At 43.0% G+C, this 10,119-nt stretch overlaps 1 protein-coding gene across 1 annotated transcript; it reads right to left on the reverse strand.

Moving 5' to 3' along the window:
* Positions 1–2,097: 2,097 nt before the first annotated feature.
* Positions 2,098–9,625, reverse strand: LOC108544145 (syncytin-1-like). The gene is made up of 2 exons (XM_017895107.1): positions 9,435–9,625; positions 2,098–4,071 (listed from the first exon to the last, which is right to left on the reverse strand). The coding sequence occupies exon 2, from the start codon at positions 4,069–4,071 to the stop codon at positions 2,356–2,358; it is 1,716 nt and encodes a 571-aa protein (XP_017750596.1). The 5' UTR covers positions 9,435–9,625; the 3' UTR covers positions 2,098–2,355.
* Between the last annotated feature and the right edge of the window lie 494 nt (positions 9,626–10,119).

Here is a 10,119-nt window from a genome sequence, read left to right on the forward strand (position 1 = left end):
AAAGAAAGTAAAAGAAAAGAAAAGAAAAGAAAAGAAAAGAAAAAAAAGTCACGATCTTTTTTTAATTTTAATTTTAATTTTGTGGGTATGTGGTAAGTGTAACTATTTATGAGGCACATGAGATATTTTGATACAGTCATGCAGTGCATAATGATCACGTCATGTAAAATGTGGGTATCCATCCCCTTAAGCATTTATCTTTTGTGCTGCAAACAATCCAATTATACTCTTAGTGATTTCAAAATGTACAATTAAATTATTGGCTATAGTCACCCTGTCGTGCTATCAAACACTAAGTCTTATTCATTCTTTCAATTATATTTTGTACCCATTGACCATTCCCACCCCACCCCCAATCCCCCGCTACCCTTCCTAGCCTCTGGTAACCACCCTTTCACTATCTATCTTCAAGAGTTCAATTGTTTTGATTTTTAGAGACCACTAATAAGTGAAAACATGTAATATTTGTCTTTCTGTGCCCAGCTATTTCACTTAGCATAAGGGCCTCCAGTTCCATCCAAGTTATTGCAAATGACGAGATCTCATTCTTTTTATGGCTGAATAGTACTCCATTGTGTATAAGTGCCAGTTTTTTTTGTTTGTTTGTTTTAATCCACTCGTGTTGATGAACACCTTAGTCTGTTTCCAAATCTTCACTATTGAGAATAGTGCTGCAACAAATGTGGGAGTGCAGATCTCTTCAATATACTGATTTCCTTTCTTTTGGGAATATACCCAGCAGTGGGATTGCTGGATCATATGGTAGCTCTATTTTTAGGTTTTTGAGGAGGCTTCAAACGGTTCTCCATAGTGGTTGTACTAATTTACATTGCTACCAAGAGTGTACAGGGTTCCCTTTTCTCCACATCCTCACCAGCATTATTGCCTGTCTTTTGGATAAAAGCCATTTTAACTGGGGTGAGATGATATCTCATTGTAGTTTTGATTTGTATTTATCTGATGATCAGTGATGTCGAGCACCTTTTCATTTGCTTATTTCCTATTTGTATGTCTTCTGAGAATGTTTGTTCAGACCTTTTGCCCATTTTAAAATCAGATTATTAGATTTTTTTCCTATACAGTTGTTTGAGCTCCTTACATATTCTAGTTATTATTCCTCTGTCAGATGGTAGTTGACAAATATTTTTTTCCCATCTGTGGATTGTCTCTTCACTTTGTTGATTATTTCCTTTAATTAGAAGCTTTTTAACCTGCTGCGATCCCATTTGTCCATTTTTGCTTGGGTTGCCTGGGCTTGTGGGATATTACTCAAGAAATCTTTTTCCCAGATCAATGTCCTGGAGAATTTCCCCAATGTTTTCTTGTAGTAGTTTCATAGCATGAGTCTTAGATTTAAGTCATTCATTTTAATATAATTTTTGTATATGGTGAGAGATAGAGGTCTAGTTTTATTGTTCTGTATATAAATATCCAATGTTCCCAGCACCATTTACTGAAGAGATTGTCTTTTCCCCAGTGTATATTCTTGGCACTTTTCTTGAAAATGAGTTCACTGTAATATGTAGATTTGCTTCTGGGTTATCTATTTTGTTGTACTGGTCTATGTGTTTGTCTTTATACCAGGACCATGCTGTTTTGGTTACTATAGCTCTGTAGTACAATTTGAAGTCAGGTAATGTGAATTCTTCAGTTTTGTTCTTTTGACCTAAGATAGCTTTTAGGATTCTTTTTTTCTATTCCTGTGAAAATGCCATTGGTATTTTGACAGAGATTGCATTGAGTCTGTTGTCCCGACCTGCAGGACAGTCGAACGGGCCCTGGAAGGGGAGTGGGAATGGAGGAGACAAGAAAACACAAGAAATGGAGACAAGACAAATAGCCTGATCAAGTCTCGTTTATTGAGTGTAGGGTCATGCCTTATATAGGCTGGCAGGGGAAGAGGTTGGGCCAGGGCGGTGACGGGGGGCCGGGTCTTCTCAAATTACAATCGTGCATGCGCCCTGGGTTTGTACTTTTTCCCGGCGCGGGATTGCGTCTGCGGGAAGGGCTTTGGGCACGCGCAGGAAGGGCTTTGGGCGCGCGCGGGAAGGGTTTGTAAATAAAGAACCCGGGAATGTGCCCTCTTGTCTCCGCTTTGCGGAGATCAAGCAACAGAGGTCGGCTAATTCCGGGCCTCATGGCTCCGGACAGGTCCCCCTTTTTTATATATAATTATGGCTAGAAGATTGTCCCTCGGGAACTGCGCCTGTCTTAGGTTGGAGTAATGCATCTCATCACTGGTACCCGTCATGGGATTAGGCAGTAGCTTATGACGGCCCTCCTGTCTTAGGTTAGTGAGAGATGATACTCTCTTACCCGTCATTGGCTGTCCAGTTCAGCGCATAGGGAAGGTGGTCATAATGGGTGTGAGTATGAACCACCGCGATCTTCTTGTTCTAGGCGATGATAATGGACCTGTATAGGCTTCGCTTGGATAGCCTCGACTTGTTGCTTAATGAATGTCATGAGCTTATTGAAAACCAAAGGTCCTACAGAGAGTAAGAGCAATAGGCAAAGCAGGGGGCCCAGGAATGGCATAAGATAGGGAAGGAGTCCATGGAACCCAGTCCAAAACGGGTTATCGGTTATTTCTTTTCGTCGTTTTTCTAGGTCTTCTTGTAGACGCCTGATTTTGTCCCTGACGATCCCGGATTTGTTGGCATAGAAACAGCACTTCTCCTGTAAAGCCAAGCAGATGCCTCCCTGTTCTGCAGTTAGTAAATCTAGGCCTCTTCTATTTTGGAGCACTACTTCTGCCAGAGAATCTACCTGATCTTGTAAATCTTGTATAGTACTCGAAATGGCCTGCATATCTGAGATCAGTTGGCGAGACAATTTGGTGTATTGAGTAACAGAAACCCCTAGGCCTGTAGCCCCAGTTGCTACGGCAGTAGTTATGCCTAATCCTGCAAGTAAGGGGATAAATTGTATTGCCCTTTTGTTTCTTCCTAAAAAGTGATCTATAGCTGGGATAGGTACAGGTTCATCTCCAGGGATAATGTCTATGTCAGGTAAAAGTGTGGCTAAGACACAGCGTCCTGTCCAGTTAGTAGGTAAATAGGTATAAGCCCTATTATTGCCACATATAAAAACCGAGCTGTTTGGGGCACACAGCGATTGGAAAATATTTACTATGGTGGAACAATTATTGAATTGATTGAATCCTACATCGAGGTCGTAAGTGTTATTAAGGGGAGGGGAGTAGATGCAAGAGGAACTAGGAAATTCTAAAGGCTGTACTTTAAGGGGAGGAATTATGGTGCAAGGGGTATTGGATGTATAATTTAAGTTATTACTGGGTATGGCAAGAGGAACGGGATCTCCTGATTGCAGACACAGCCAGCAGTCATCAGCCAGACTAGAGTTGGAATTGTTAAGCAGGTTATGAGTAGCCGTGAGGAGGGCAAAGGTCTGGGCATCAATTTTCTCTTTCCCTCGGGCTTTGGGCAAGGCCAAGGGGTGGTAGTGAATTTCCGGGTACAGGGACCTTTGCAACTCTTCAAGTTTTTTGTATACCCTAATTTCTCGGACCTTGTCTTGTGGTCCTCCTCCGTCAGAGGTATGAAGAGGGGGGTGAATATTCCAGCAGACAGGCTGTCCTACAGTTCCAGTACAGCCAGCTGATATAAGGTTATTGGTACTTCCTACAACTGTAGGGACACTATTGGCCCCTATAGTAGGGGTTCTAGATCTTGTTAGGATAGCAGTATAGTATGTTTTACCGCCAGAGGTACATTCTAAATAAGTAGTGTAGCAGGAACTATGCATAGCAGTCTCAAATGTGTCACAAGGGCAGGTTGTGGTATCCCCTCCACTAAATATTCTTGGGGTTGACACACACCTCCACTTAAGAGAGTCACTAGACAGGTATGCTGTGTAAGCGGAGCAGGACACAGCTGAGATGTACGTATTTGGAAGGGAGGTCACATATCCCCCCAAACAATCACAGGGCTTACCGTATCGTTGTCGTATATATTTACGGGCCTCATGGGGATTACCAAAGCCGGCATATACCTGGAGTGCTTGGCAAATCAGCACCATGGTCCAGAGGGGCTTGTAGTTGAAGTTCATCTCTGCAATAGAGGAAAAGAGTACTCTCAGGGAGAAAATTACTCCCTGGATTGGTTATTGTTAGGTACCTGTCTTACCAGTCGCTCTGGTAGCCATCTGGCTGCATCATGAGTTTGAGAAAAAACACAAACTGAGCCTCTTCCCCAGATTAACACTGGGTCTGGACCATGCCATGTGTTGTCTAAGGGGTCTTTCCATTTAACCGTGGCAAATTGTTTTTTGGACTCGGAATGCCAAAATCGATCGGCTGCTGATCTGTTCAGGTTGTCCAAATTTAAAAAATTTAAAATAAAAAGTGTGTGATTAAGGATATTTCTAGGGGTGCCCTTAGTAGGGTACCATTCTCCCTTTTTTATTTTGTCAATGGTGGTTTTTAAGGATAGGTGTGCTCTTTCAACTATTCCTTGTCCTTGAGGGTTATAGGGAATTCCAGTAATGTGTTTTATTTGTAATTTAAGACAAAAGTCTTGAAAGGCTTTGGATGTATAACCAGGACCATTGTCTGTTTTTAGTTGTTTAGGCTTTCCAACTATGGAAAAACAGTGTAGTAAATGAGCTATGACATGTTTGGTAGCTTCGCCTGTTTGTAGGGTGGCCAGTATAAATCCACTAAATGTATCTATACATACATGGATGTATTTTAAGTTACCGAATTCTGAATAATGAGTGACATCCATTTGCCAAATCATGTTGGGAACTAGTCCTCTTGGGTTAATTCCTAAGTGAGGGACTGGCAGGTATGTTATACAGGTCTGACATTGTTTAACTATTTGTCTTGCTTGTTCTCTAGTTATTTTAAACATCAGTCTCAAAGTTTGAGCATTAAGATGGTGTAAGGCATGAATAGCCTGTGCTTGGGCTAGGTTTGTATTTGTAGCTATGGCTACCGTCTTGGTTGCCATATCAGCCAGTTGATTGCCCTGGGATAGAGGTCCTGGTAATCCTGAATGAGCTCTAATATGTCCAAGAAAGAAAGGTGTTGATCTGTCATGTATTAATTGTTGGCATTGTAAAAATAACTTGGCTGTGTCTGAGACATGTTTGATTTGTGCTACGGTCTCAAGTAAAGGTATTGAGTGAGCTAAATATGCACTGTCAGTATAAATATTAAGGGCCTGATTAGGGAAGGCTGACAGTACTGCGATTAGGGCCTGCAATTCTACTAGCTGAGCTGAAGTATGGCTGGTTTTGAATTTAACAGTGGTGTCTGCAAAGGTGTATGCAGCAGTTCCTGTGGATGACCCATCAGTGAATACTAATAAGGCATTGTCTAAAGGTGTTTTACTGGTAACATGAGGGAAGACAAAAGCATGCAGCTTACAAAATTGAATAAGCCTGTTTGGTGGATAATGGTTATCTAAGTTGCCAGCATAAGAGGCGCAAGCAATCGGCCACGTTTCAGTATTTTGCATCAACCAATGGATTTGTGGCTTAGAATAAGGTTGTATGATCATAGAGGGTTCAATTCCAAAATATTTTTTGCTATTGTCTCTCCCTAGAATAATTAAATCTGCTATGGCATCATAATAGGGGAGTAATACCTTTTTGGGAGATGAAGGCAAGTGGACCCACATAATAGGGTTATTTTGCCAGAATAAACCAGTAGGTGTTAGTGTTGTGTTAAATATTAAAAGGGTTAATGGCTGTGAATAGTCTATGTTAGTAACAAATTGCTCAGCAATGGCCGCCTCTACTTTATTAAGTGATAAAAGAGCTTCTTTTGATAACGACCTAAGGGACTTAGGGCTGGGGTCACCTCTCAGGGTGTCGAATAAGGGTTTTAAGTCTCCTGTGGTGAGTTTTAAGTAGGGCCGAAGCCAATTTATGTCTCCAAGGAGCTTTTGGAAATCATTGAGGGTTTGTAACTTATCTTTACGGATAACGGCCTTTTGATTTGTAATTTTAGGTCCATTTATTTGAAAACCTAAATATGTATAAGGGTCTTGTAGTTGTATTTTTTCTGGAGCTATTTGTAAACCCGCCGTGGTTAGTTCTTGCTTGAGTTGAGCAAAACACTGTAAAACTTGTTCTCCCATTTTTCCTGCTATAAGAATGTCATCCATATAGTGTATAATATACATTTGTTTCCATGTCTCTCTAACTGAGTGTATGGCCGTAGCCACATATTTTTGACACAAGGTGGGACTGTTGGCCATACCTTGAGGTAACACTTTCCATTGGTATCGTTTCATTGGTTCTTTGAAATTTACAGATGGTAAGCTAAAGGCGAATCGTTTTTGGTCAGTAGGATGAAGGGGAATTGTAAAAAAGCAATCTTTAAGGTCTATGATAATTTTAAAATATCCTTGAGGGATTGCTACCGGAGAGGGTAGCCCTGGCTGTAAGGCGCCCATAAGGACCATAGTAGCATTTACTGCTCTTAGATCTTGTAAGAGTCTCCAATTTCCAGATTTCTTTTTTATGACGAATATGGGGGTGTTCCAAGGAGAGTTGCTTTCTGTAATGTGTCCTGCCTCTAATTGTTCCTGCACTAACTGTTGGGCAGCGGCAAGCTTCTCATTGGTTAGTGGCCATTGATCAACCCAAACGGGTTCATCTGATTTCCAAGTGATTGGATCAGCAAATTTTTGGGGTGCAGGCATGTCAATGGCCACGGTTAAAAATTTCCAAGCCCCATTTTATCCAATTTTCCTATGGCTGGGATTGGCTGTAAAATGCCATCTTCTCTTTTTCCTAACCCTTTTCCAGGGTGGTAGCCCTGAGCCAACATTTGTGCAGTGACTATATCATTTGGGCTACCCATCATGACCCTCATTTGGGAGAGAAGATCTCTACCCCAAAGGTTAACAGGCAAATCAGGGATAACAAATGGCTTAATGAGACCGGAATTACTTTCTTGATCTCTCCAGGTGAGATATTTGGAACTTTGTCTAGGGTTATTACTTTGCCCGATTCCTCGTAAATTTGTTAAGGTCTCTGAAGTGGGCCAACTGGAGGGCCAATCTTGTTGTTTAATAATTGTTACATCGGCCCCTGTGTCTATCAGTCCTGTAAATAACTTTCCGTCTAGCCACAAGGTGAGAGAGGGTTTTTGATTAGTAATGGGCTGTACCCAGTAGATGTCTGAGGATCCGAATCCTCCCTTTCCCCTTAGGGGCGATTGGACTTTATTAGCTGTTTTTAGCAATGGTAACAGGAGTAACTGCGCTATTCTATCCCCTTGAGGAATGATAATGATGTTGTCAATAGCCTTGGCCATGATTTTGATTTCTCCTATATAATCACTATCCACTATTCCTGGAAAGACCTGTAGGCCTTTCATGGTGACGCTGCTTCTTCCCAGGATTAATCCAAACATGTTTGAGGGTAGGGGCCCATATATACCCGTACTTAGGGCCTGAGGTCCCATTTCAGGGGTTAATACTGTGTGGGAGGTGGAACAGAGGTCCAATCCTGCGCTTCCTGGGGTTGCTCTACTAAGCTGTGAAACGGATTGTTGTTGGTTGGTACAAAACTGACCGCCCCATAAGCTTGTTTCGGGGCCTGGGGCCGGCCCCTCAATCCGTTTCCCTGTTGAGGTGTTAGGGGATTTCCTTGATTGTCAATTTTAGATTTACATTCATTGGACCAATGTTTTCCTCTTTTACACCTAGGGCAGAGGCCTGGAGCTTTTGCCTCTAAGGTCTTAGCTAGCTCTCCCTTACAATCCCTAGCGAAGTGTCCCAATTTTCCACACTTGAAGCACCCCTTGCTATTCTTATTTTTACTAGCGAGGAAGTCTTTTACGGTTTGTCCACTAAAGGCAGCAGCCATAGCCAAACCCTGTTGATATGAGGGCCCTATGTCTGAACAGAGGCGGATGTAACCTGTTAAGTCTGTTTTCTTTCTATAAGGTCTGATTGCTGCCTGACAAGCCGGGTTAGCGTTTTCGTAAGCTAGCTGTTTTACATAATCCACCCCTGCCTCGGCATTTCCAAATATTCTGCTGGCTGTGGTTAAAAGTCTATGTACAAAGTCTGCAAAAGGCTCATCAGGTCCTTGTTTGACCCCCGTGAGCGAGGCTCCTGGATCCCCCTTAACAGGAAGTTTTCTCCAGGCTTTGGTAGCCGCTGCTTGGATTTGAGAAAACAGTCCAGGATCATACTGCATCTGAGCATCGGTTTCTGTGTAATTACCCGAGCCAGTTAGCATATCAAAATCCCAACCATTTCCGGCTTGTTGGTTTCTCTTGGCCGTATCTCTACAATTTTCATAAAATTCTGACTTCCAAATCAGATGGTCGCCTCCGGAAAGAACTGCTCTAACTAAGGTATTCCAATCTATGGGAGTGAGCCAATTTTCGGCCACAGATTCGACTATGGCCAGGGTGTACGGGGCAGTAGCTCCGTATTGCGAGACAGCAGTTTTTAGTTCTTTTATTACAGTAAATTCAAACCCATTGTGGTGTCTCCAGGCTCGACCCTGCGTATCTGTAGTTTCCGTTACTGGAAAAACATCTCGAGGAGAGGAATCCTCCCTATCCCTACTACCAAGCGACCTTCCTTTTGGGACATGCTGTCCGGGTCTCTGAGGGTGAGAGGGTTTCTCTATTCCTTTAGGGTATTGAACGCTCTCACTTCCTGTCCTTAATTTCTGCAATCTAGTGATTAAAGACTGATGTAGTTCTTCGAGCTTTATTTGCTCTTCAAGCTGTGCAATTTTTTCTCTAAGCTCCTCTTTTGGGTCTATTACTGCCATAACTGCGGGGGCAGAAGCCTTATTATAGGGAGGGGGATAAGTAAGAGTTTGTGGCCAGTCAGAATTATAATATTTTGCTGCCCCTTCCTCTAAATTATCCCAGTTTACTTCTGAACAGTTAAGGTTATTTTTACTTTTGCTTTCATTAGTTGTAGGTAAAACTGGGTATTTTTTGAACTTTTCCTTATTTGATGTTTCTATATTTGTCATTGAGGGGACCCCAGCCTCTTCCTCGTCACTTTGTAGCGATATAAGGTCTATTTCTTTATTAGGTATGGGTTTTTCGAGGTCGGTTTGGGAGCTGCCTCTTAATATTTCCTCAGTCTGAGTAACCACTGCCATTACCTCAGGATCTTTTTCTTTTTCCTTTTTATCTATTATATCTCTGATTAGATTCCAATAAGAAAAAGCTGTCACCGGAACCTTTTCTGGTCCAAAAGTACTATAGTAATCTTGAAAACAGTCTCCCACTCTACGCCACCTCTTTACGTCAATGGTCCCCTCTTGTGGAAACCAAGGGCAGGTTTCTTTTACAAAATCAAAAAACTTAAACAAATCATTACTTTTAACCTTTACTCCTCGTGTTTTTAAAGCCTCTTTTAATTGCCCTACATAAATTTGATGCTGGCTTAATTCTTGTCCCATAATCAGACACTATTACTCACCTCTGGTTCCAACGCGGCAGGCTCCCGCGACGTCCGGAGGAATTTCTTTCCACTTTCACTTTCGGCCGACTTTAGTGCCTTCTTCCTCACTTTTTCCCCCGTGTCCAGGTCCCTGTTCGGGCGCCAGGTGTCCCGACCTGCAGGACAGTCGAACGGGCCCTGGAAGGGGGAGTGGGAATGGAGGAGACAAGAAAACACAAGAAATGGAGACAAGACAAACAGCCTGATCAAGTCTCGTTTATTGAGTGTAGGGTCATGCCTTATATAGGCTGGCAGGGGAAGAGGTTGGGCCAGGGCGGTGACGGGGGCCGGGTTTTCTCAAATTACAATCGTGCATGCGCCGTGGGTTTGTACTTTTCCCGGGCGCGGGATCGCGCCTGCGCCCTGGGCTGCATATCTTCCTGGGCGGGAAAATGTTTGCGCGCGTGGGGGAAAGGTTGGCGCGCGCCGGAACAGTTTTGGCGCGCGTGGGAGAAACTTAGGCGCGCGCGGGAAAAGCTTTGGGCGCGTGCGGGAAGGGCTTTGGGCGCGCGCGGGAAGGGTTTGTAAATAAAGAACCCGAGAATGTGCCCTCTTGTCTCCGCTTTGCGGAGATCAAGCAACAGAGGTCAGCTAATTCCGGGCCTCATGGCTCCGGACAGTCTGTAGTGTGCTTTGGGTAGTGTGGACATTTTAACAATATTGA

This window comes from Rhinopithecus bieti, unplaced genomic scaffold, assembly GCF_001698545.2.
Source record: "Rhinopithecus bieti isolate Rb0 unplaced genomic scaffold, ASM169854v2 scaffold_25901, whole genome shotgun sequence".
Classification (NCBI taxonomy): domain Eukaryota; kingdom Metazoa; phylum Chordata; class Mammalia; order Primates; family Cercopithecidae; genus Rhinopithecus; species Rhinopithecus bieti.

Excerpts from the sequence above, each read along its gene's own strand:
- LOC108544145 (XM_017895107.1), bottom strand. The coding sequence starts at position 4,071 with ATGAACTTCAACTACAAGCCCCTCTGGACCATGGTGCTGATTTGCCAA.